A 27,685-nucleotide genomic window follows, 5' to 3' on the forward strand; every position below is an offset into this window, starting at 1 on the left:
CATTTGGATACAAATGAAGTTTATTCAAGTGAAAGGACACTTTTTATACTGAGGGGCTGATGACCCAGTCTTAAGTAAATATAAAACCTTGGGGTCTTGCAAACTGTGCCTGAGAAAAATATTCCTCTATTAATTGGCTGCTGATAAATTTCTCAAGGCATTTTTGCACTGTATTTTGAGACGTGTCATATTATACCATTGTTTATGTAAATACAGGCTCAAAGTAGAAATACTGCTTGGGATTAGCAGAGAACTTATCTTCTTTTATTGGATTTAAAAAAAATAATTAAACTGTTTAGTCATAATCCTGCTGTTTTGCCACATTGTATCTCCCTAAGAGACCCTTAAGCAAGATCATGCCTTTGTGACTGGATTTATATAGGGGACGCATCTCCATGCACGCTAAGTACTTTCAAGGTGCTTGCGCCTACATCATGGAACTAATGCTCATAAATACTCGTTCCAGTTAACAGTTCCATATAGTAGACACAAGCACTTGGAAACTTGCTTAAACAAACAATAGATTTAAATATCGTAAAAAACAATACTTGTGAAAGCTGAATAATAGCAATAGAAAAACAGTGCATAGTCAGCCCATCCTGACAGCCTAAAAGATGCATTCAGATGGATTAGCAGTGGTGCGGATGGAAATGGATTACAATAGGTTCCTATGAAAGTCGTGATTAAATAATCCACTTTGAAGACACAATTTTAAAGATACCAGTACTGTTAGTGACAATCATGACAGTGCAAGTGAGTCATTTAATCAAACATAAAAATAAATAAGTGAATACAAATTAAAAACATGCTATTTATAGATGTTGGGGTCTTGAAGTGAATACAGAAGTATGCCCATCATCAGGGCCGGACTGGGAAATCTGACTGGCCCTGAAAATTTTGGAAGTGGTTCCTCTACATAAGTGGTGGGAGTGGCCCTTGAAAAACATTTGCAGCAAGGTGTTAAGGTGTTCAGAAAAACGGAATTTATGCTTACCTGATAAATTACTTTCTCCAACGGTGTGTCCGGTCCACGGCGTCATCCATTACTTGGGGGAAATGTTCTCCCCCACAGGGAAAGGCAAGGAGAGCACACAGCAAGAGCTGTCCATATAGCTCCCCCTCTGGCTCCGCCCCCCAGTCATTCGACCGACGGTTAGGAGAAAAAGGAGAAACTATAGGGTGCTGTGGTGACTGTAGTGTATAAAGAAAAAATTTTCAACCTGATTAAGAAACCAGGGCGGGCCGTGGACCGGACACACCGTTGGAGAAAGTAATTTATCAGGTAAGCATAAATTCCGTTTTCTCCAACATTGGTGTGTCCGGTCCACGGCGTCATCCATTACTTGGGGGAACCAATACCAAAGCTTTAGGACACGGATGAAGGGAGGGAGCAAATCAGGTTACCTAAACGGAAGGCACCACGGCTTGCAAAACCTTTCTCCCAAAAATAGCCTCCGAAGAAGCAAAAGTATCAAATTTGTAGAATTTGGCAAGTGTGCAGAGAAGACCAAGTCGCTGCCTTACATATCTGGTCAACAGAAGCCTCGTTCTTGTAGGCCCATGTGGAAGCCACAGCCCTAGTAGAGTGAGCTGTGATACGGTCAGGAGGCTGCCGTCCGGCAGTCTCATAAGCCAAGCGGATAATGCTTTTCAGCCAGAAAGAGAGAGAGGTAGCAGTAGCTTTTTGACCTCTCCTCTTACCAGAGTAAACGACAAACAAGGATGAGGTTTGTCTAAAATCTTTTGTTTCTTCTAAATAGAACTTTAAAGCACGAACAACATCTAAATTGTGTAATAAACGTTCCTTCTTTGAAACTGGATTCGGACACAGAGAAGGAACAACTATTTCCTGGTTGATGTTCTTGTTGGAAACAACTTTTGGAAGAAAACCAGGCTTAGTACGCAAAACAACCTTATCTGAATGAAAAACCAGATATGGTGGATTACACTGCAAAGCAGATAATTCAGAAACTCTTCTAGCAGAAGAAATAGCAACCAAAAACAGAACTTTCCAAGATAATAACTTAATATCTATGGAATGTAAAGGTTCAAACGGAACCCCTTGAAGAACTGAAAGAACTAAATTTAGACTCCAAGGAGGAGTCATGGGTCTGTAAACAGGCTTGATTCTAACCAAAGCCTGAACAAAAGCTTGTACATCTGGCAAAGCTGCCAGTCGTTTGTGCAACAAGACAGATAAAGCAGAAATCTGTCCTTTTAGAGAACTAGCTGACAACCCTTTATCCAAACCTTCTTGGAGAAAGGAGAGAATCTTTGGAATTTTAATCTTACTCCAGGAGAATCCTTTTGATTCACACCAACAGATATATTTTTTCCATATTTTATGGTAAATCTTTCTAGTAACAGGTTTTCTGGCTTGGACCAGAGTATCTATCACAGAATTTGAAAATCCACGCTTGGATAAAATCAAGCGTTCAATTTCCAAGCAGTCAGCTGCAGAGAAACTAGATTTGGATGTTCGAATGGACCTTGTACTAGAAGATCCTGTCTCAAAGGTAGCTTCCATGGTGGAGCCGATGACATATTCACCAGGTCTGCATACCAAGTCCTGCGTGGCCACGCAGGAGCTATCAGAATCACCGAGGCCTTCTCCTGTTTGATCCTGGCTATGAGCCTGGGAAGGAGAGGAAACGGTGGAAACACATATGCTAGGTTGAACGACCAAGGCGCCACTAATGCATCCACTAGAGTCACCTTGGGATCCCTGGATCTGGACCCGTAGTAAGGAATCTTGAAGTTCTGACGGGACGCCATTAGATCCATGTCTGGAATGCCCCATAATTGGGTTAACTGAGCAAAGACCTCCGGATGGAGTTCCCACTCCCCCGGATGGAAAGTCTGACGACTCAAATAGTCCGCCTCCCAGTTGTCTACTCCTGGGATGTGAATAGCAGATAGATGGCAGGAGTGATTCTCTGCCCATTGGATTATCTTGGTTACTTCCTTCATCGCTAGGGAACTCTTTGTTCCCCCCTGATGATTGATGTACGCAACAGTCGTTATGTTGTCCGACTGAAATCTTATGAACCTGGCTTCCGCTAGCTGAGGCCAAGCCAGGAGCGCATTGAATATAGCTCTTAGTTCCAAAATGTTTATCGGGAGAAGCGACTCTTCCCGCGACCATAGGCCCTGAGCTTTCAGAGAGTCCCAGACCGCGCCCCACCCCAAGAGGCTGGCGTCGGTCGTGACGATGACCCACTCCGGTCTGCGGAAACTCATTCCCTGAGACAGGTGATCCTGGGTCAACCACCAGAGAAGTGAGTCCCTGGTTACCTGGTCTACTTGAATTTGGGGAGACAAGTCTGTATAGTCCCCATTCCACTGATTGAGCATGCACAGCTGTAATGGTCTTAGATGAATTTGAGCAAAAGGAACCACATCCATTGCTGCGACCATTAGTCCTATTACTTCCATGCATTGAGCTATGGAGGGTTGAGGAATAGAGTGAAGAACTCGACAAGCTTTTAGAAGCTTTGTCTTTCTGACTTCTGTGAGAAAGATCTTCATTTCCACAGAATCTATTATTGTTCCCAGAAAAGGAACCCTTGTGGACGGTGACAGTGAACTTTTTTCTATGTTCACCTTCCACCCGTGAGATCTGAGAAAAGCCAACACAATGTCTGTATGAGCTCTCGCTTTGGAAAGAGACGACGCTTGGATTAGGATGTCGTCTAGATAAGGTGCTACAGCGATGCCCCTCGGTCTTAGGACCGCTAGAAGGGACCCTAGCACCTTTGTGAAAATTCTGGGAGCGGTGGCTAAACCGAATGGAAGAGCCACAAACTGGTAATGTTTGTCCAGAAAGGCGAACCTCAGGAACTGATGATGAGATTTGTGGATTGGGATATGCAGATACGCATCCTTTAGATCCACGGTAGTCAAAAATTGACCCTGCTGGATTGTCGGTAAGATTGTCCGAATGGTTTCCATCTTGAAGGATGGAACTCTGAGGAACTTGTTTAATATCTTTAAATCCAGAATTGGCCTGAAAGTTCCCTCTTTTTTGGGAACCACAAACAGGTTTGAGTAAAAACCTAGACCTTGTTCCCCGGAGGGGACTGGGTTTATCACTCCCATCTTTGATAGGTCTCTTACACAATGTAAGAATGCCTGTTTCTTTATCTGGTCTGAAGATAAGCGAGACAGGTGGAACCTTCCCTTTGGAGGAAGTCCCTTAAATTCTAACAGGTATCCCTTGGAAACTATCTCTAGTGCCCAGGGATCCAGAACATCTCTTGCCCAAGCCTGAGCGAAGAGAGATAGTCTGCCCCCTAACAGATCCGGTCCCGGATCGGGGGCTACCCCTTCATGCTGTCTTGGTAGCAGCAGCAGGTTTCTTGGTTTGTTTACCCTTGTTCCAGCCTTGCATGGGCTTCCAAGCGGGTTTGGGCTGGGCCGCGTTACCTTCTTGTCTAGCGGCAGTGGAGTTATTAGCCTGTCCGTTCCTGAAATTGCGAAAGGAATGAAAATTAGACTTGTTCTTAGCCTTAAAAGGCCTATCCTGTGGGAGGGCATGGCCCTTACCCCCAGTGATGTCTGAAATAATTTCCTTCAATTCCGGCCCAAAAAGGGTCTTACCCTTGAAAGGAATATTCAGTAACTTAGTCTTGGACGACACATCTGCCGACCAGGATTTTAGCCAAAGCGCCCTCCGCGCTACTATAGCAAAACCTGAGTTTTTCGCCGCCAATTTCGTTATTTGAAAGGTGGCATCCAATATAAAAGAATTAGCTAACTTTAATGCGTGAATTCTGTCCATGACTTCTTCATAGGAAGTCTCTTTCTGGAGCGACCTTTCTAGTTCTTCGAACCAAAAGGACGCCACTGAAGTAACAGTAATAACACACGTAGCTGGTTGAAGGATGAACCCTTGCTGAACAAAAATCTTTTTAAGCAATCCTTCCAATTTTTTATCCATAGGATCTTTGAAAGCGCAGCTGTCCTCTATAGGAATAGTTGTGCGCTTCGCTAGTGTTGAAACAGCTCCCTCAACCTTCGGGACCGTTTGCCATGCGTCCCTTTTAGGGTCTACTATGGGAAACATTTTCTTAAATATAGGAGGTGGGGCAAAGGGTACACCTGGCTTCTCCCACTCCTTTTCCACTATGTTCGCTACCCTCTTAGGTATTGGAAAAGCGTTGTCGTGCACTGGGACCTCTAAAAATTTGTCCAATTTGCACAACTTCTCTGGTACTACCATGGAATCACAGTCTTCCAGAGTAGCTAATACCTCCTTAAGCAAAGCGCGGAGATGTTCTAGCTTAAACTTAAATGCCACTATATCAGGTTCTGCCTGTTGAGAAATTTTTCCTGAGTCTGAAATTTCACCCTCAGACAGCCCTTCCCTTACAGCCAATTCCGATTGATGCGAGGGTAAAATAGATAAGGCATCGTCAGCGTCTGATTGTTCATCCTTTTTATCTGTATTTAAAACTGAACAATCACGCTTTCTCTGAAAAGCTGGCAGTTTGGATAAAAGATTTGCTATAGAATTATCCACTACTGCTGATAATTGTTGCATAGAAATAGCTAGGTGTCGCCTGCGCGGGCAAAGCTGGTGTAGACACAGAAGGAGAGGATGTAGAGCTATCCCCACTACCTTCATTAGATAAATCATCTTGGGCAACATTATGAAAAATAACAGAGCTGTCCTGATTTTGTTTGGACGCTATGGCGCAATTATCACAAACACTCGAAGGGGGAACCACATTTGTCTCTATACACACAGAACATAGGTTATCTGATGGAACAGACATGTTAAACAGATTTAGGCAGGCAAACAATGCAATAAAAACGATTTTAAACAAAAACTTTACTGTCTCTTTAAATAATAAAATGACACATTTATTTCTGAATGTTCAAAAAACTATGAAGGCAATATCCGATTTTTCTGAAATTTGGACCCCAGTGTCTTAATGCTTAGAAAGTATTGCACAGCAAATATGGAGACTCTAGCTCTTAAAACAAGCAAACCGGAGCTAATTGTTGGATTTAACCGTTTTTATACACCACAATCCCAGCTACAGCCTTGCTGCAGCTCTTTACCTTCCTTAGGGGTCACCATTCACAGAAAAAAGCCTTTTGGAGTCACTTTCTGAGCCACAGGACCCTCTCACATGAATCTGCATGCACTGCCTTGAAATTCAACTGTGCAGCTGAAGTGCCAAAATGAGGCTTCCTCCCTCAGTACACTAGAGTGAAGGGGCCTTCCTGACTAGATTTAGGTGTCTAAAACAAGCCAGATCAATAAAAAACGTTCCCAAGTGTATGTGAGCTTATAAAATATTTCAAATGGTATAATATTGTAATAAAAACCAATCGATTTGGCTCCTAACAGTGTCTACCAGCATAAAAAACAAAAAGGGGAAGCCTGTTATCTTTTTTGCTGAGGTGAAAGAAAAATGGCTTACTGTTTCCCCTGAGGGGAAAAATGACTGTCATCTAGCATTAGCCTGTGTTGTTAGAAGGAGACTAGTCATACCTGAAGCAGATGAGTCTGCAAACTGTTACCCCCAACTGAAGTTCTCTTGTTTCAACAGTCCTGAGTGGTAACAGTAATGGATTTTAGTTACTTGTGCTAAAATCATAGCCCTCTTAAACAGAAATCTTCATCACTTTTCTGTTATAGAGTAAATAGTACAAGCCAGCACTATTTTAAAATAACAAACTCTTGATAGAAGAATAAAAAACTACAACTAACACCACAAACTCCTCGCCATCCCCGTGGTAGATGCTACTTGTTCAGAGCGGCAAGGAGAATGACTGGGGGGCGGAGCCAGAGGGGGAGCTATATGGACAGCTCTTGCTGTGTGCTCTCCTTGCCTTTCCCTGTGGGGGAGAACATTTCACCCAAGTAATGGATGACGCCGTGGACCGGACACACCAATGTTGGAGAAATGTTCACACTCTTGGAATTTTAATTTATTGCAATACCGCACAAAGTTTTGTAATTACAATGTGTTTATATTTCTTTAAGGAACTGTTAGTATTTTGTGATATCAAAACTGTCACTAATTTGATATAGACATGATGTAATATAAACATGAATAGAAGCTGCTACCAATAGGTCTGAGTGGTATCTAGCCCAGAGGAAAATTGACAGTATTAAATACATTTAACATAATATCTGCATCCTGTCATCTAGTACTTAGCAATTATCAAATCAATAATATACTGTACCTCTGGGTCCATCTCCTGCAATTCCAAGTCCAGCTGAGCCAGTTCCTCAGCTGACATACCACTCATGATTTCATCTTCATCTATGTCCCTATACTTCTCCAGCTCCTTCTGGTAAGACATGGTGCTCATGGTGACAACTCACAGCGCTACAAAGGAAAAAATAAATCTAATTATTAATATCATAAGAGATCTGCTAAATAACCCTGAAAGAGATCTGATAACTGCCATACTCAACACATTAGATCCTTCATGTGACAAAGGGGGGGGTGACCTCCAATTTACAGTGGGGAAAAAAAGTATTTAGTCAGTCACCAATTGTGCAAGTTCTCCCACTTAAGAAGATGAGAGAGGACTGTAAGTTTCATCATATGTATACCTCAACTATGAGAGACAAAATGTGGAAACAAATCCAGACAATCACATTGTCTGATTTGGAAAGAATTTATTTGCAAATTATGGTGGAAAATAAGTATTTGGTCACCTACAAACAAGCAAGATTTCTGTCTCTCACATACCTGTATCTTCTTCTTTAAGAGGCTCCTCTGTCCTCCAATCATTACCTGTATTAATGGCACCTGTTTGAACTTGTTATCAGTATAAAAGACACCTGTCCACAACCTCAAACAGTCACACTCCAAACTCCACTATGGTGAAGACCAAAGAGCTGTCGAAGGACACCAGAAACAAAATTGTAGACCTGCACCAGGCTGGGAAGACTGAATCTGCAATAGGCAAGCAGCTTGGTGTGAAGAAATCAACTGTGGGAGCAATAATTCGAAAATGGAAGTCATACAAGACCACTGATAATCTCCCTCGATCTGGGGCTCCACGCAAGATCTCACCCCGTGGGGTCAAAATGATCACAAGAAAGGTGAGCAAACATCCCAGAACCACATGGGGGGACATAGTGAATGACCTGCAGAGAGCTGGACCAATGTAACAAAGGCTGCCATCAGTAACACACTATTCTGCCAGGGACTCAGATCCTGCAGTGCCAGACATGTCCCCCTGCTTAAGCCAATACATGTCCGGGCCCGTGTGAAGTATGCTAGAGAGCATTTTAATGATCCAGAAGCGGATTGGGAGAATGTCATATGGTCAGATGAAACCAAAGAAGAACTGTTTGGTAGAAACACAACTTGTTGTGTTTGGAGGAGAGAGAACACCATACCTACTGTGAAGCATGGGGGTGGCAACATCATGCTTTGGGGCTGTTTCTCTGCAAAGGGAACAGGACGACTGATCCGTGTACATGAAAGAATGAATGGGGCCATGTATCATGAGATTTGAGTGCAAACCTCCTTCCATCAGCAAGGGCATTGAAGATGAAATGTGGCTGAGTCTTTCAACATGACAATGATCCCAAACACACCACCCGGGCAACGAAGGAGCAGCTTCGTAAGAAGCATTTCAAGGTCCTGGAGTGGCCTAGCCAGTCTCCAGATCTCAACCCCATAGAAAACATTTGGAGGGAGTTGAAAGTCCGTGTTGCCCAGCAACAGCCCCAAAACATCACTGCTCTAGAGGAGATCTGCATGCAGGAATGGGCCTACATACCAGCAACAGTGTGTGAAAACCTTGTGAAGACTTACAGAAAACGTTTGACCTCTCTCATTGCCAACAAAGGATATATAACAAAGTATTGAGATTAACTTTTGATATTGACCAAATACTTATTTTCCACCATAATTTGCAAATAAATTCTTTCCAAATCAGACAATGTGATTGTCTGGATTTGTTTCCACATTTTGTCTCTCATAGTTGAGGTATACCTATGATGAAAATTGCAGGCCTCTCTCATCTTCTTAAGTGGGATAACTTGCACAATGGGTGGCTGACTAAATACTTTTTCCCCCCACTGTATGATGCTAGCCGGTCACAGCTTTTCAGGAGCAGAACCAGTGTTGCAATTTTCCAATTGCAGCTGGTGAATTTTTAAATTGGTGGGACATAATATTCTGACATTTTCTTATCTTTAATAAATTGTTGTTTTTCATTTTTTTTCAAATAGAAAACAGACATTTATGAAGTTATTTATGTCCACTTGATTTAGAATTTCGCTAAAATATGGTTAATGTGATGGTAAAATCAGATCCAGAATCTAAGCAATATTTTACAGGTACTTTAATGGATCACTTCTAATAAAGATTCACTATAACTTACTTTTTAATCTAGCTGTACCATTCTAAAACGCTGTGCTCTGGCTGCCCACTTCATAACTTATTTTTTGTGAGCTAACAGTTTTAACTGCTCTCCAATCAGTGCGCTAGCCATACGGCACTTTTTTTTGTAGCTAGAGTGCTAATTAGAGAACAGTTTAAACCATTAGCTCACAAAAATATGAATTTTGCAGTGGCAATCCAGAATGTAGGGTATTTGAATGGCATGGCTAGATTAAAAAGTAAATTACAGTGAAAATAACTAGGGACAAACGTTGAACACAATTTTCTTCTATTGTTACTACTATTTACTAACAGGTCCATTTTGAGCAAACTATTTGTGTTAGACACTTGCAAAATAATAATAATAATAATGTTAAAAAGAAAAAAATTCACTCGAGCATTAAAAAAAATGTATAAAATACAAATTATACAGAGAGAAATATACAGAGAAAAGTAAATATAGTTGATTTGTAAGCTTTACATTTTTCAGAATTAAAAGTAAATGAAAAGTTTATATTTGTTTTGCTGTAATAATCTGAAAATCATTCAGAAGTTTTCAGGGAATTTTGCTTGATTTAAATGCTAGATTTCTGAGAAATATACATTCTTGTATAACTTGAAACAATAATTAGAAAAATAGAGAGAACATAATACTTGGCTATGGCTAACGTGTATTTGTGTTTCCATAAGGAATCTCCATTTTACTGTGCACAGATTTAAGGAAATGACATGATAATTAGAGCTGACCTGAGATGTGTTTGGCAAGCTTGTACTATTGCATGCTGGTAAATGTAGTACTCTCATGTTTTATTATCTGGGACTGGGGCTGTGGACTACAGCTGTCAATGTCTTAAAGATACGTTTGCATTGAAGGGACAGGAAGAGGAAGGTCCTCAAATAACAGGTGGAATGGAGAAAACATAAGGGAAATAAGTGTAGTCTTTTTAAGACAGCATTTCTTGGATGCATGATTCCATTTAGAAAAGCATCAATATTAAATTAAAAATGCATTACATAAATAAAAATAACTCAGAGTAATTAAGGATAATACTAATATTTGGGTTATTATGAGGGGCACTGCCCACAATACCCCAATGGACCAGCAACTACTGCTATCTTCTGTTTTTTAAGTATTGCTTTTATAATAATTTTTCTATGAAGTCTATCCTTCCGTCTTACAAAGTCCTAAAAATTGTTTGGTAATATTATTGGAAAAAATGTTCCTTACTAATAGATGACCTTTGATGTATAATATCAACTAATGTAATATCATTGACAAGAATTGTTAATTAATAGATGCTATCTTTTACCAGATACATATTGGGGCCTATTTATCATGATGTGAGCGGACATGATCCGATATTGCGGATCATGTCCGCTACACATCGATAAATGCCGACAGCATACTCTGTTGGCATTTCTCATTGCACCAGCAGTTCTGGTGAACTGCTGGTGCAATACCGCCCCCTGCAGATTCGTGGCCAATTGGCTGCTAGCAGGGGGTGTCAATCAACCCGATCGTATTCGATTTGGTTGATTTCCGGCGATGTCTGTCTGCCGCCTCAATGCAGACGGACAGCTTATGGAGCATCGGTCTTTAGACCGCTGCTTCATAACTTGTGTTTCTGGCGAGCCTGAAGGAGCTTGATAATTCAGCCCCATTATCTCTACGTGGAAGAGCTGTTATATTATAGTTTATTTTAATAATGAAAGAGGAAACTATACTTAAAGGGATACTAAACCCAATTTTATTCTTTCATGATTCAGATAGAGAATGACATTTTAAGCAACTTTCTAATTTACTCCTATTATAAAAAAAAATTGTTCTCTTTATTTATTTTGAAAGCAGGAATGTAAAGCTTAGGAGCCGACCCATTTTTTTTTGTTCAGAACCCAGGATACACTTGCTTATTAGTGGCCACCAATAAGCAAGCACTATCCAGGGTGATGAACCTAAAATGGGTCGGCTCCTATGCTTTACATTCCTGCTTTTTAAATAAAAATAGGACAAGGACGAAGAAAATTTCATAATAGGTGTAAATTAGAAAGTTGCTTAAAATTGCATGCTCTATCTGAATCATGAAAGTGTCCCTTTAAGTGTTGCCTCATTAATAACATATCTGGATATATTAATAGCTACTTTTTCAAATGTATGTTTCTTATAGAAAGTGTTTTCTTATGCGTATACAATGTATTTCAACAATTAAGCACTAAACTGCATGCAATAAGAATTAAAGGACCAGAGCAGAATAGCATAATCAATAGACAATGCAAAATCACTTAGTTTGAATTTTACATGAGTAGTGATAGCCACCAGCCAATCACAAAATGCATATATGTAGAATCTGGGAATCTTGCACAAAACTCTTATCTCCCTTGATTGTGGCCAATGAGTTAAATGACTTTGTGCACTCAACTAAACAATCACTGTGTAATATGTAGTCAAATATGTAGCATGCTTAAACTATAGAATGTGAGCTCCAATCACTCTAGACTAGAGCACTGGTTTTAAAACTTGTCCTCAGGCCTCCCCAACAGGCCAGGTTTTCAGGATTTACCTTGGATGAGAGCAGGTAAAACAACTTGTTACTAATCAGCTGATTATTTCATCTGTGCTCTAGTTCAGATATCCTCAAAATATGTCTTGTTAGGGAGGCTCAAGGACAGGTTTGAAAACCAGTGCTCTAGAAAGTGAGGAACAAGCACAAATTATCAGTATTTAACAGCAAAAGCAAGAAAAACATAATTTATGCTTACCAGATAAATTCCTTTCCTTCCTGGCAGGGAGAGTCCACGACTTCATTCCTTACTGTTGGGAAAAACAACACCTGGCCACCAGGAGAAGGCAAAGACACCCCAGCCAAAGGATTAAATATCCCTCCCACTTCCTCTATCCCCCAGTCATTCTGCCGAGGGAACAAGGAAAATTAGGAGAAACATCAGGGTTTAAAAGGTGCCAAAAGAAATAATATAAAAAGGGAGCCGCCCATCAAAAAAAAAAAAAAAAATTACGGGCGGGGTCGTGGACTCTCCCTGCCAGAAAGGAAAGGAATTTATCTGGTAAGTATAAATTATGTTTTACTTCCATAAGGCAGGGAGAGTCCACAACTTCATTCCTTACTGTTGGGAAAACTATACCCAAGCTCCAGAGGACACTGAATGAATAACAGGCGGGAACAAAAAAAAAAGAGGCAAACCCTATTCTGAGGGCACCACACCTGCAAAACTTGTCTCCCGAAAGCTGCTTCAGCCAAAGCAAACATATCAAAGTTTCTAAAATGCAGAAAAAGTGTATAAGGACCAGGTAGCCGCCTTACAAATCGTTCTTAAAAGCCCAAGAGGAAGCCACTGCTCTAGTGGAATGAACCGCTATCCTCTCAGGAGGCTGTCGTCCCGCTTTCTCATAAGCTAAATCTAGATTATGAAGCAAACGTTCCTTCGCTGAAGAAGGATTAGGACACAAGGAAGGAACAACAATTTTCTTGATTAATGTTACGATTCGACACCACCTTAGGGAGGAACCCTAGTTTAGTGCGTAAAACCACCTTATCAGCATGGAAAACAAGATAAGGGGAGGTCACATTGCAAAGCAGAAATCTCAGAAACTCTGCGCGCAGAGGCAATAGCCAACAAAAAAAGAACCTTCCAAGATAACAATTTAATGTCAACAGTTTGCATAGGCTCAAACGGAGCCTGTTGCAAAACACTAAGAACAAGATTGAGGCTCCAAGGCGGAGCCCCAGATCTAAACACCAGTCTGATCCTAGCCAGAGCCTTAACAAAGCACTACACATCTGGAAGCTCAGCCAATCTTTTGTGCAGTTACACCGACAGGGCCGATATCTGTCCCTTCAGGGAACTAGCAGTTAGGCCTTTCTCCAGTCTATCCCGGAGGAAAGCTTAAATTCTGGCAACCTTATGCTAGGAAAAGCAACGCTCTTCACACTAGTACAAGTAAGTCTTTCACACTTTATGGTAGATTCGATGAGTAACTGGCTTACGAGCTTGAACCAGAGTGTCAACAACACTCTCAGAGAACCCACTAAGACTACCAGAGCCACGCAGTCAGCCTCAGAGAATCTAGATGTTTATGAACGAAGACACCCTGTATCAGCAGATCTCTGCAACAAGGTAACCTCCACTGAGGAGATTAGGACATCCCCACCAGATCCGCAAACCACGTCCTTCACGGCCATGATGGAGCAATCAGAATCACAGATGCTTGCTCCTGCTTGATGCAAGCCACCACACGAGGGAGAAGCCGTAATGGAGAAAAAAGATATAGGAGACTGAACCTCCATGGTACTAATAGGGCATCTATCAATTCCCCCTGAATATCCCTCGACCTTGACCCATACCTGGGTAGCTTGATATTGAGGTGGGATGCCATGAGATCTATCTCCGGCGCCCCCCACTAGCTGCATATCTCTGCAAACACCTCAGGTGAAGAGACCATTCCCCTGGGTGAAATGATTGCCTGCTGAGGAAGTCTGCTTCCTAGTTGTCCACACCCAGAATGTAGATTGCTGACAGCATACATTTGTGAGTGTCCGCCAACTCTAGTATCTGAGATACTTCTCTCATCACCAAGGAACTTCTCGTTTCCCCCTTGATGGTTGATATAGGTAACCAAGATTATATTGTCTGATTGGAATCTGATAAACTGGGATGAGCCCAGAAGGGTCAAACCTTCAAGGCATTGAAGATTGCCCGGAGTTCCAAAATATTGATCAGAAGGGAGGACTCCTCCTGAGTCCACAGACCTTGTGCCTTCTTGGCACCCTAAACGGCTCCCCAGCTGGAAAGGCTTGCGTCCGTAGTCCCAATCTCCCAGGATGGTCTCAAAAATCATGTGCCTTGGGACAGATTATCTGGACAGAGCCACCAGGAGAGCGAGTCTCTCAACAGGCTATCCAGCACAATCTGTTGAGACAGATTTGAATGGTCACCGTTCCATTGTCTCAGCATGCATAGTTGTAAGAGTCTGAGATGGAATCTAGCAAAAGGAATGATGTCCATGCAAGACACCATGAGTCCGATTACCTCCATACACTGAGCCACTGAGGGTCTCGAAGAGGGCCGGAGGGCAAGACATGCGGAAGTTAGGTTGCAACGTCTCTGATCTGTGAGGAATATTCTCATGGATATTGAGTTTATTATATTTCCCAGGAAATTCACCCTTGTACTTGGAGTAAGAGAACTCTTTTCCACGTTTATCTTCCATCAATGTGATTGAAGAAGACAGAGAAGGGACTCTGAATGTTCTCCCGCTAGACGAAAAGATGGTGCCTGTGCCAAGATATCGTCCAAGTAAGGCACTACTGTAATACCTCGTGTTCTGGCAATGGCTAGAAGAGCCCCCAGAACTTTTGTAAATATCCTTGGAGCAGTAGCTAGGCCAAACGGAAGAGCTATGAACTGGAAGTGCTGATCCAGAAAAGCAAACCTCAGGAACTGAAAATGTTCCCTGTGAATCAGGACATGAAGGTATGCATCTTTCAGGCCTATTGTGGTCATAAACTGTCCTTCCTGAACCAGAGGCAGGATTGACCATATTGTTTCCATCTTGAAAGAGGGAACACTCAGAAACTTGTTTAGGCATTTTAGGTCCAGAATTGGATGGAAAGTTCCCTCCATCTTTGGAACCACGAAAAGGTTTAAATAAAACTCCAAACCTCTTTCTGCTGTAGGTACCGGGACAATAACTCCTAGAGAGAAGAGATTTCGTACGCAACCTAAGAAGGCAGCCCTCTTTTCTGGTCTTGTTGAAACACTGGAGAGTAGGAATCTGCCCCAGGGCGGATGAGACTTGAATCCTATCCTGTATCCTTGAGATACAACCTCCAGGAGCCAAGGATCCTGTACATCCTGGAACCAAATGTCTGAAAAAAGAGACAATCTGCCCCCTACTCGATCCGATACCGGATCGGGGGCCGCCCATTCATGCCGTTTTGTTCTCGGAACGCAAATTAGACAGTTGCCGTCCCTTAGGCCTATTCTTCTTATCCTGCGGTAGGAAGACACCTTTCCCTCCGGTAACCATAGAGATAATGGAGTCTAGCCCTGGATCAAATAAAATCTATACCTTGAAGGGAAGAGAAAGGAGTCTGGATTTAGAAGTCATTTCCACAGACCAGGACTGCAACCAGAGAGCCCAGCGGGCTAGAACCGCAAAGCCAGCAGCCTTTGTATTTATGCGAATAATCTGCATATTTCCATCACAGATTAAGGAGTTAGCAATTCTCAGTGCCTTAATTCTCTCCTGAATATCCTCAAGGGGAGTCTCCACCTCAATGAGCTCCGACAGAGCGTTGCACCAGTAGGTAGCTGCTCAAGCAATCTGGGCTACAGCTGCCGCCGGTTGAAATAAAAACCCTGTATGTTGAAACATCTTCCTCAGAAAAGTTTCCATTATTTTTTATCTATAGGCTCTCTAAAAGAATAACTAAATAATTATAACTTTTGAATGACTGAATAAATATACCTGAATATTGTCTTCTTACCTCACACTTGCAGTCACAACAAGCTCTTAAAGGGATAGTATACCCTAGATGTTTATCCCCTTTGATTTGTTCCCAATGATCCATTTTATCTGCTGGAGTGTATTAAATTGTTTACAAAACGATTTTTATACTTTATTTTGGCATTTTAAATAACTGATTTTGCCTGTGGTATCCCTACCTACTGTATACTGAAAGTTTCTATACTTAAGTATAGGCTATAGAAAAGCTGTGTAAACATTGCCAACAGGAGAAATTGCACTCCCATTATGGAGTATAATAGATAGCAATAAAATGTTATTTTCAGTTGTTCTCTTTTAGTATTGGGCTTTGGTTTAAAGACAGAGATAATATAAAGAAGCATGCGTGTGTACAGGAATTGATCAAATATAGATATCTTTTTTCCCTGCAAGCTCAGCCCATTTTAATGAGTTGTGGTTTCAAAGAACAAAAACAAATATTTAAAATACAAACATAAACCTAAAGGAGTAATTTCTCATACATTTTATAGTTATGCAGCTGGTATAACAAGTCATTGGAAACACATTAAGGTAAAAAACAAAAAAATTTTTTACAGTACACTGTCCTTTTAAGTAAATCCATTCAGCAGTTGTTGAGTCATTCTGAAGCTAAAAAGTTACATTTGCCTTACCACCAAAACTACAGTAACACATGGATAAGTTAAAGTAAACTAGGATAGAACAACTTTATATAACCTTTTTATGTTTTATTTTAAACCTATTGTAGAAATTAAAATAATTACAATAAGTACATTTAAATTTCTTTAAATGTCTAGGGTGTCCACCTTTAGTTCAGGCCAAAACCCGAACACTCTTGCGCCGTGCACAGCACAACAAAACATTACAGAACTACCCTCCAGAGGGATAGTAGTATGCTTAGCCAGCATGGAGATAGCCCCATCCACCTTTGGGATGGAGCCCCACAAATCTAATTGAGAGTCAGGGACAGGGAATAATTTTTTAAAAGTAGACGAGGGGGAAAAAGAAGTTCCTACTCTTTCCCATTCATTACTAACTAGTACTAAAGCCCGTGTACACGGGCCATTTTTTTCAGAACAGCGGTCCCACCCCTTGCTCTCTCCCCCCTTTCTTTTGCTCTCTCTTCCCCCCTCTCTTTTGCTTTCTTTCCCCCCTCTCTTTTGCTTTCTCTCCCCCCTCTCCTTTGTTCTCTCTCTCCCCTCTTTTGCTCTCTCTCTCCCCTCTTTGGCTCTCTCCATCCTTTCTTTTGCTCTCTCTCCCCCCTCTTTGGCTCTCCCCCCCCTCTTTGCCCCCCCCCCTCTTTGGCTCCCCCCCCTCTTTGGCTCTCCCCCCCCCCCTCTTTGGCTCTCTCCCCTCTTTTGCTCTCTCTCCTCTTTGGCTCTCTCTCTCCCCTCTTTGGCTCCCCCCCCTTTGGCTCTCTCTCCCCCCTCTTTGGTTCTCTCTCCCCCCTCTTTGGCTCTCTCTCCTCTTTGGCTCTCTCTCCTCTTTGGCTCTCTCTCTCCCCCCTCTTTGGCTCTCCCCTCCCCTTTGGCTCCCCCCTCCCCTTTGGCTCCCCCCCTCTTTGGCTCTCCCCCCCCCCCCTCTTTGGCTCTCCCCCCCCTCTTTTGCTCTCCCCTCCCCTCTTTGGCTCTCTCCCCCCTCTTTTGTTCTCTCCCCCCTCTTTTGTTCTCTCCCCCCTCTTTGGCGCTCTCCCCCCCCTCTTTGGCTCTCTCCCCCCCTCTTTGGCTCTCCCCCCCCTCTTTGGCTCTGCCCCCCCCTCTTTGGCTCTCTCTCCCCCCTCTTTGGCTCTCTCCCCTCTTTTGCTCTCCTCTTTGGCTCTCTTTCCTCTTTGGCTCTCTCTCTCCCCCCTCTTTGGCTCTCCCCCCCTTTAGCTCTCTCCCCCCCCTTTGGCTCTCCCCCCCTCTTTGGCTCTCTCTCCCCCCTCTTTGGCTCTCTCTCCCCCCTCTTTGGCTCTCTCTCCCCCCTCTTTGGCTCTCCCCCCCTTCTCTTTGGCTCTCCCCCCCTTCTCTTTGGCTCTCTTCCCCCCCTTCTCTTTTGCTCTCTCTCCCCCCCCTTCTCTTTGGCTCTCTCCCCCCCCCCTTCTCTTTGGCTCTCTGCCCCCCTTCTCTTTGGCTCTCTGCCCCCCCCCCTTCTCTTTGGCTCTCTGCCCCCCCCCCTTCTCTTTGGCTCTCTGCCCCCCCTTCTCTTTGGCTCTCTGCCCCCCCCTTCTCTTTGGCTCTCTGCCCCCCCCTTCTCTTTGGCTCTCTGCCCCCCCTTCTCTTTGGCTCTCTGCCCCCCCCTTCTCTTTGGCTCTCTGCCCCCCCCCTTCTCTTTGGCTCTCTGCCCCCCCCTTCTCTTTGGCTCTCTGCCCCCCCTTCTCTTTGGCTCTCTGCCCCCCCTTCTCTTTGGCTCTCTGCCCCCCCTTCTCTTTGGCTCTCTGCCCCCCCTTCTCTTTGGCTCTCTGCCCCCCCCCCTTCTCTTTGGCTCTCTGCCCCCCCTTCTCTTTGGCTCTCTGCCCCCCCCCCCCGCCTTCTCTTTGGCTCTCTGCCCCCCCTTCTCTTTGGCTCTCTGCCCCCCCTTCTCTTTGGCTCTCTGCCCCCCCCTTCTCTTTGGCTCTCTGCCCCCCCCTTCTCTTTGGCTCTCTGCCCCCCCCCTTCTCTTTGGCTCTCTGCCCCCCCTTCTCTTTGGCTCTCTGCCCCCCCCTTCTCTTTGGCTCTTTGCCCCCCCCCTTCTCTTTGGCTCTCTGCCCCCCCCTTCTCTTTGGCTCTCTGCCCCCCCCTTCTCTTTGGCTCTCTGCCCCCCCCTTCTCTTTGGCTCTCTGCCCCCCCTTCTCTTTGGCTCTCTGCCCCCCCTTCTCTTTGGCTCTCTGCCCCCCCCCCCTTCTCTTTGGCTCTCTGCCCCCCCCCTTCTCTTTGGCTCTCTGCCCCCCCTTCTCTTTGGCTCTCTGCCCCCCCTTCTCTTTGGCTCTCTGCCCCCCCCCTTCTCTTTGGCTCTCTGCCCCCCCCTTCTCTTTGGCTCTCTGCCCCCCCTTCTCTTTGGCTCTCTGCCCCCCCCCCCTTCTCTTTGGCTCTCTGCCCCCCCCCTTCTCTTTGGCTCTCTGCCCCCCCCTTCTCTTTGGCTCTCTGCCCCCCCTTCTCTTTGGCTCTCTGCCCCCCCTTCTCTTTGGCTCTCTGCCCCCCCCCCTTCTCTTTGGCTCTCTGCCCCCCCTTCTCTTTGGCTCTCTGCCCCCCCTTCTCTTTGGCTCTCTGCCCCCCCCTTCTCTTTGGCTCTCTGCCCCCCCTTCTCTTTGGCTCTCTGCCCCCCCCTTCTCTTTGGCTCTCTGCCCCCCCCCCTCCTGCTCCCTCTCTGGCTCTGTCTTCGCGGGACCCCGCCCGGCCACGCCCCATCACGGCAACACCCGTCCGGCCACGCCCCTCACGACGCCCGGTCACGCCCCTCGCGACGCCCGGCCACGCCCCTCGCGACGCCCGGCCACGCCCCTTGCGACGCTCCCGTCGGCCACAAACAGCTGTGAGGTCTGGGGAGCGCGTTGCCGCTTCTCACGCAGCAGACCTCACAGCTGTTGAGTAGCTCGCGCTCCCTATCTCACAGCTGCTTGTATGCTGTGTACCTCGCGCTCCCAATCTGTCAGCTGTCAGCTATGCCGAGGTGCGCGAGAATAGAATCTAAGGCCAAGTGTTTGTCTGTACTGCGCATGACGGCTTCAGACAAACACTTGTCTTTTATAATATAGGATAATGTTCGCCATCTAAACAGGCACAGGAAAAGTCAGAGGGTCTAGCTTCGTAAACCCTGTCTAATTTAGGGATCTTAGGCTCCTCTGGGAGTGTAGCCTCAGGAACCACTAGAGTAGACAGAACCTCCTTTAATAAAAAACGCAGATGCTCAATTTTAAATCTAAAGGAGGGTTCCTCCGCTGAAGGAGGTTTAGTAAGTGAAGTCTCCGACTCAGAAAGTTCACCCTCTGAAGCTACAGAGGTTAACTCATCCTCGGAAAGCTGGGATATAGTAGCTAAATCCGACAAATATTTAGATGACTCTAGGTCAGGAGAGCTATGTTTAAAGGGACATTATACACTCAAAAAAATATGGGCTATTTAAATAAAGCACTCAAAGAAGATAAAGTTTGTAATTGACATGTATTATCAATTTTGCTTCTAAAGTGCCTAAAAATGATGATAAAGTTTATATTGCTCTGACTATATTTGAATACGTCCGTAATACCCACTAGCTACAGACAAAGGATTTTTTCCTCAGTCCCTAGCTAGTCCTTACAGCCAGCCCCCATGCTGTGTAATGTGCAATCCCCTCACCTCTCACTTTACAAACACAGTAATCACAACAGTATGTATGGTAAATAGAATTGTGGTGCATATGCCAGTACTAAGCAGTTTATTATATATATAAAAATCTCATTTACATAACATATATTCCAGCCAACCATCCACAGTTGTCCATCCCTCAAACAAGGCAGTAAAACGTTGGCATCAAGTACTCTAATTAGAAAAAAATAAATGAAGCAAAGATTCAATAGCGAGCAGCGGTCTACCTTCAGTACCGCTGACCCGCTGTCAATTACAATCAGAACCGGAGTGAGAGGACAGACAGTCACTGGAGCGGCAGTCTATAAGTGTGATAGACCGCGTAAGGATACTTTGCTAAGTTACTAACAATGCTCTCATTTCATGAGTGGTTATATGCAATGTGGAGATATCTTATGGTCCGTGTACCCTTAATAAAGTAGAAAGGTAGGGACAGACGCTGAAAAAAGAGACCTTTCAAAATAAACTAGAGGATAAATGGCAAAGGGGAGAAAAAAGTGTGGCTGTTGTATGACGACTCAAAACAGGTTATACTGTGTAGCGTATGCCATGACTTTGATACAACATGGAATTTACAAGGTTTACTTTGCATGTATTAAATTGAAAAATGCAGACACCAGTGAGTTAACGTTTCTTGCAGACTGGTAAGTTTATTTATTTTTTAGCAGGCACGTGATATTTTTGGTAATAATATGGCCTGAAACGTAAACCCTTGCAGATTTCTTTACAAGGGTTCAGTCTACAGCACTGGTTTTAAAACCGGAGTAAGAGGACAGACAGTCACTGGAGCGGCAGTCTATAAGTTTGATAGACCGCGTAGTAAAGGAGCAAGCGGCGTCTGCCTTCACTGATTATGCAGCTGAGCCTGTCACACCGGGTGTAGGTGGTGGGGGGTGCTATGTTGAGAACGCCAGCTACATACAGAGACCGGAGGTGCTGCTATCTACAATAGAGTTTTTTTCCATACTATTGTACTAATAGGGCTAAAATTCCACTTGGCCCGTTACAGACATCACCGATCCAGCTTGTCTTTACAACCACTCTGGAAGTTTAGCCCTATTAGTACAATAGTATGGAAAAAAACTCTATTGTAGATAGCAGCACCTCCGGTCTCTGTATGTAGCTGGCGTTCTCAACATAGCACCCCCCACCACTTACACCCAGTGTGACAGGCTCAGCTGCATAATCAGTGAAGGCAGACGCCGCTTGCTCCTTTACTACGCGGTCTATCAAACTTATAGACTGCCGCTCCAGTGACTGTCTGTCCTCTTACTCCGGTTTTAAAACCAGTGCTGTAGACTGAACCCTTGTAAAGAAATCTGCAAGGGTTTACGTTTCAGGCCATATTATTACCAAAAATATCACGTGCCTGCTAAAAAATAAATAAACTTACCAGCTTGCAAGAAACGTTAACTTACTGGTGTCTGCATTTTTCAATTTAATACACGCAAAGTAAACCTTGTAAATTCCATGTTGTATCAAAGTCATGGCATACGCTACACAGTATAACCTGTTTTAAGTCGTCATACAACAGCCACACTTTTTTCTCCCCTTTGCCATTTCTCCTCTAGTTTATTTTGAAAGGTCTCTTTCTACTTTATTAAGGGTACACGGACCATAAGATATCTCCACATTGCATATAACCACTCATGAAATGAGAGCATTGTTAGTAACTTAGCAAAGTAGCCTTACTTTAGAAATACAAATCTGGGAAATATATCTACTGCAAAACTGAGCAATTTTCAACTATCAATGGTCAGATGGAAAAAAAAATGTCAGATTGACAGCCGGGTAAGGCAGCTTTAAAGTTTTACGTCTGCAAGACATTTTTAATGAATTTGGTAACTAGACTGGTCTATTCATATGCACTGAATATTGGCGATTCCTTCACTATCTTTCTTTACCTTGGCACCACAATTCTATTTACCATACATACTGTTGTGATTACTGTGTTTGTAAAGTGAGAGGTGAGGGGATTGCACATTACACAGCATGGGGGCTGGCTGTAAGAACTAGCTAGGGACTGAGGAAAAAATCCTTTGTCTGTAGCTAGTGGGTATTACGGACGTATTCAAATATAGTCAGAGCAATATAAACTTTATCATCAAAATTGATAATACATGTCAATTACAAACTTTATCTTCTTTGAGTGCTTTATTTAAATAGCCCATATTTTTTTGAGTGTATAATGTCCCTTTAACCTTTCTCTTTTTTGTTTGTTAGAGTGAGGTAAGGCATTGAAGGCCACAGACACCGCCGATTGCAACTGCGCGGTAAAGTCCGCTGGAAAAAAAGCCCTCTCCAGATAGAGTATTAGTTAAGCCGCGGGAACTGCATGTGGAGCGGGTAATGTAGAAAGAGTAGCAATTTCTCGGGACCCAGATTCCTGAGAAGTAGTGTGTAGCAGCAAGCAGTGAAACTCGTCAACACTCATTGCTCAGGAGCTGTTAGCAACAGTCTGGATGGGTTCGCAGAAAAACTTTGCCTGCATCTCCAGACTTTCATCAATACTCTCACTGAGAGGTTTATAGGATTACTTAACACTCCAGTCCGTTCTCGAAGGGAACATACCCATTACAGGACTGTCCAAATCTTCTGACACTTCTCTGCAACCTCCTATAGTGATGAAAGGCAAAGAATGACTGGGGGATAGGGGAAGTGGGAGGGATATCTAAGCCTTTGGCTTGGGTGTCTTTGCATCCTCGTTGTGGCCAACGGTTTTATGTCCCAACAGTAAGGAATGAAGTCGTGGACTCTCCCTGCCTTATGGAAGGAAAATAAATCTTTTAATTTTTATTAATTACATCTAATATTGTATGGTGGATTCAATTTTAAGTTTGTTTTTTCTTTAAATAAGCATAAAAATGTACCCACTATTATTGACATATTCAGTGTTTGAAAGGCTTTTGTTAATTGGGCCTTTAATTCTTGTGTTGGATTAAGGCATTTCCCTTCTATAGGTTTCTTAAAGCTGTTTCATGTGCTGAGCTGGGCTCTTCGGCCCTTATCACACACTCGCACATTTACAGTAACTGACATTAACAGCCGGCTGCTGCAGGTTACATCCACACATGATCCTCTTCGCTGCCAGCAAGGTCTGAAATGATTAGATATCCATTCCAACCATCCATTTCTGACTTATATCTGCCACTCTTTTCAAAGTAACATCAAACTGTGAACATTTTAAGTGAAAAACAATTTGTTAAACTGGCTTGAAAGTGTAAAAAGCTTTCTAGCGCATTGGGATTTGGGACTATATGTGTCCTGCAGCAGTCTAGTAAATTCTAAGATATTCAGTTACTTGATCCCACTTTTAATCCCATGTCAGTCATTAGCCAGGCTGCATGCAGTGTGGAAATAACCAGTGGCAGTCTGTTAATAATATTTGAGGGACATTTGTATTATGGCTCCAGGGTAGTCATGTGTAGTCTGTCATTTTATGTTAAAAAATGTAACTAAATAATTATAACTTTTGAATGACTGAATAAATATACCTGAATATTGTCTTCTTACGTCACACAACAAGCACTTAAAGGGATAGTATACCCTAGATGTTTATCCCCTTAGATTTGTTCCCAATGATCCATTTTATCTGCTGGAGTGTATTAAATTGTTTACAAAACACTTTTTATACTTTATTTTGGCATTTGAAATAACTTATTTTGCCTGTGGTATCCCTACCTACTGTATACTGAAAGTTTCTATACTTAAGTATAGGCTATAGAAAAGCTGTGTAAACATTGCCAACAGGAGAAATTGCACCATTATGGGGTATAATAGATAGCAATAAAATGTTAATTTTCAGTTGTTCTCTTTTAGTATTGGGCTTTGGTTTAAAGACAGAGATAATATAAAGAAGCATGTGTGTGTACAGGAATTGATAAAATAAAGATATATTTTTTCCCTGCAAGCTCAGACCATTTTGATGAGTTGTGGATTCAAAGAACAAAATCAAATATTTAAAATACAAACATAAACCTAAATGAGTAATTTCTCATACATTTTATAGTTATACATTTTATAGTTATGCAGCTGGTATAACAAGTCATTGGAAACACATTAAGGTAAAAACTAATTTACAGTACACTTTTAAGTAAATACATTCAGTAGTTTTTGAGTCATTCTGAAGCTAAAAAGCTACATTTGCCTTACCACCAAAACTACTGTAACAAATGGATAAGTTAAAGTAAGCTAGGGTAGAACAACTTTATATAACCTTTTTATGTTTTATTTTAAACCTATTGTAGAAATTAAAATAATTACAATAAGTACATTTAAATTTCTTTCAAAGACCTTCGCCAAGTCTAGGGTATCCACCTTTAGTTCAGGCCAAACCTGAACACACACTGTTTCTTCCACACACAATCTCTCACACACTAACACAGGCACTCTCACACACACTATCACACACTAACACACACACACTCTCATACACACTAACACGCACACTCTAACTCACACACTCTCGCACACACACTAACACACACACACTCACACACACTAACACAAACACACCGACACTCACACACACTAACACACCGACACTCACACACACTAACATACACACTAACACACAAATACACTCACTCTTTTACACAGACTCACATACACAGAAAGACACTAACAAACAAAATGCCACACACACTCTCACACAAAGACACTCCAACACACAGACACACACTCAGATACACTCCCACACAGTGACACACACACACACAAGAGAGAAATAACTGTAGGCATGTGCAGTATGTTGCAAATGCACAATGTCACCTTTTTGACTTTGGCAGTTTCCCACCAAACCCCCCGGACATTTGCATGCCAGGGCCTGACTCAGCTTAAGACCTGGACTCACAAATGGAAACCAAAATTGTCTGGGTCATTCCTGGACAGGTGGCAACCCTACCCCAGCCCCAGGATCACAACCAGTGCCTGGTTGTCTGTTATGTCCCCATGCAGGCGAATGGTGGCTTGCCAGTCTCCTTCCCCCACTACAATGTAGGGGGTCCCCAGAATCCCCATCAGAAGCAGAACCTCCCAGGGTAGTCTTCATGCACATCCAATGGAATTCAGTAATGTTTACATATGCATAAATCAGTAAATAAAGGGAACACAAAAGTTCAAATTGAAAATGCTCTAATGTGTTAGAACATATATTTGAACTGTTGTGTTTATATAACTACATATAAGGGGTCAGCTTCAGAACAGCAATGCACTACAGGGACCTAGCTAAACACACTGGGTTAGCCAATGACAAAAGGCATATGCATATAGCCATCAATCACCAGTTTTCAGTAGTGCATTGCTGCTTCTGAGCCTACTGCATTTTAACAAAGGATATCATGAGAACAAAGTAAGTTAGATAACAGCACACTATTTCTGAATTATAAAAGTTTAATTTTGATTGTATTGAAAAAGAATCTGCAACATAATTATTGTTAATGGCATTTAAAACTGATATTTGTTTTTAAGAAAAAATGTCCTTGTTTTGTAGTCTCTTTAGTACTGATTATCCTTTCTCTTCTGTCATCGCCAGTTACTGCACTTAACAAGCAATCACTATGTAGAAATTTGGAGGTCAGAATCTTGCAGGGTGTACACTTTTTATAGTGCAGACAAAATAAATACAACATTTTCTTACCATGCATTTTTAAATTTGTGATGGTTAGTTACATTTGGCGTTTAATGTCCCTTTAAACTCTTTATTAATGAGGTTTGTACGTTCCTTTAACTACACACTGTGCCAATACTAGCACAGCAGCCAAATCCTTCTCTACCTATATACTTCTCACCTTCAAAAATAAAGTAATGAAAATGCTAAATAATACAACTTGCAGCCCCATTTATAAGGATCTTTTATACAGCACCTGCTGATATTGAAATCGTAACAGATTCAAATATGTGACAGAAATATCATTTGATGTGTCATTTTATGCTAGCAATAAAACCTGGGGCAGCAGCATTTATCTTTAGAATGTTTCAGCTTTTGTGCATTTTAGTTATTACACATTCATTTGCTGGCATTTTAATTCCAAGGCTTGATCAATCCAGGTGCCAGGGAGCCACTGGTGCCTTAAAATTAGGCACTGGCTCCCTGGTTTAGAGTCCCCAAGACACACATGGGTGCCTCCCATTTCCCCCTGCCAGCCAAGCCAACCACCCCTAAAACAAATCCTTCTAGGCCTTACAACTGTGAAATACAAATACTTTATAGTGTGTATAATAGTGTGTATATACAGGTTTTTTTCTATGATTTTACTATTATGTATATAGGCACATACTTCAGGGGGACCCAAAAATGTCTGCCTTCTAAATTCATGGGCTTGCTCATGGGCTTACTTTGAACACTGGGTTATACTGTGTATTTTTGCCATTACATCTTTTATAAACAGACATAATTTAATAATAATATTAGAGCATTTTATTATTGCATACATTATTGCATGTAAAATAGGTACCAAAAGCAGGTGAGACAATTAGAAGCAGCCTATGCATGTAGCTGCCAATCATCCATTGCGCCCCGCTCCAAACCACCATGGCAGCAGCAAGAGATTAACTAAAATGCTGTCTTTTTATTGCAATCGTATGTCCCTTTAAATATATGCAGTTTAAAAGCAAACCCCCTTACCAACCACATATTAAATATATTACGCAGGGCTTGCTCCGCTCCTCGTCTCTCGTGTACAGCAAACAGTTGATTGATAGCAGAAATTTTTCTCTAGAGCTTGTTTTATTGCTTGCAGTGCAACATAATGTACTTTAGGCCACTGTTCTTTTTGGTTTGTAATTACTAGCAATTTTGTTTTTTAATAAAAAATATGAATTCTATAAAAAATGGATCATGAATTTCTGTTCCTTTGTATTCGTGGGAACAAACACATCTATATATTTAGCAAACGCTCCTGGTAAATGCAAACTCCTGCTTACAAGGGGTAGGCACTGTGCATATCAGTATACATCATGTACCCAAGGCTGGAACTCCTTCCTCTCCCTCTCACAGTTGACACTTAAAGGGACAGTATACACTAATTTTCATATAACTGCATGTAAAAGACACTACTATAAAGAAGACTATGCACAGATACCTTTTAAAACTTACTTAGAAGCTCCCAGTTTAGCATTGTTGATAAGGTTGAAGTTGGGCACCCAGTGAAAGGAGCTGGGAAAACAATGAGAACAGACCCCCCCTTCCCTGCATATGAAAAGACAGATAACATAAACAGTAGCCTGTAAACAAACGTATACATTTGACACTGTGGGGCTTGGTTAGGAGTCTGAAAATTGAGACAATGTTATTACAACCCCAATTCTGAAAAAGTTGGGACAGTATGGAAAATGCAAAAAACAAAGAGAGTCATTTAAAAATTCAATTCACCCTGTACTATATTGAAAAGTAGAAGCCATGCATCAACGCTGTCCAGAAGCGCCGCCGACTTCTCTGGGCTCGGTCTTATCTGAAATAGACAGTAGCACAGTGGAATCGTGTTTCTGGGCCGTCAAGTCAACATTTCAAATAGTTATTAGAA

The 27,685-nt window shown here is 42.6% G+C and overlaps 1 protein-coding gene across 1 annotated transcript in view; it reads right to left on the minus strand.

Moving 5' to 3' along the window:
* The window catches only part of TMOD4 (tropomodulin 4), a 94,186-nt gene that overhangs the window by 23,126 nt on the left and 43,375 nt on the right, over positions 1–27,685 (minus strand). Inside the window, exon 2 of the mRNA XM_053704997.1 lies at positions 7,201–7,346. Within this exon, the coding sequence (XP_053560972.1) occupies positions 7,201–7,329 (129 nt within the window). The 5' untranslated portion in view covers positions 7,330–7,346. The remainder of the gene's footprint in view (positions 1–7,200; positions 7,347–27,685) is intronic.

Source organism: Bombina bombina, chromosome 1 (genome assembly GCF_027579735.1).
Source record: "Bombina bombina isolate aBomBom1 chromosome 1, aBomBom1.pri, whole genome shotgun sequence".
In the NCBI taxonomy this organism is placed as follows: Eukaryota; Metazoa; Chordata; class Amphibia; order Anura; family Bombinatoridae; genus Bombina; species Bombina bombina.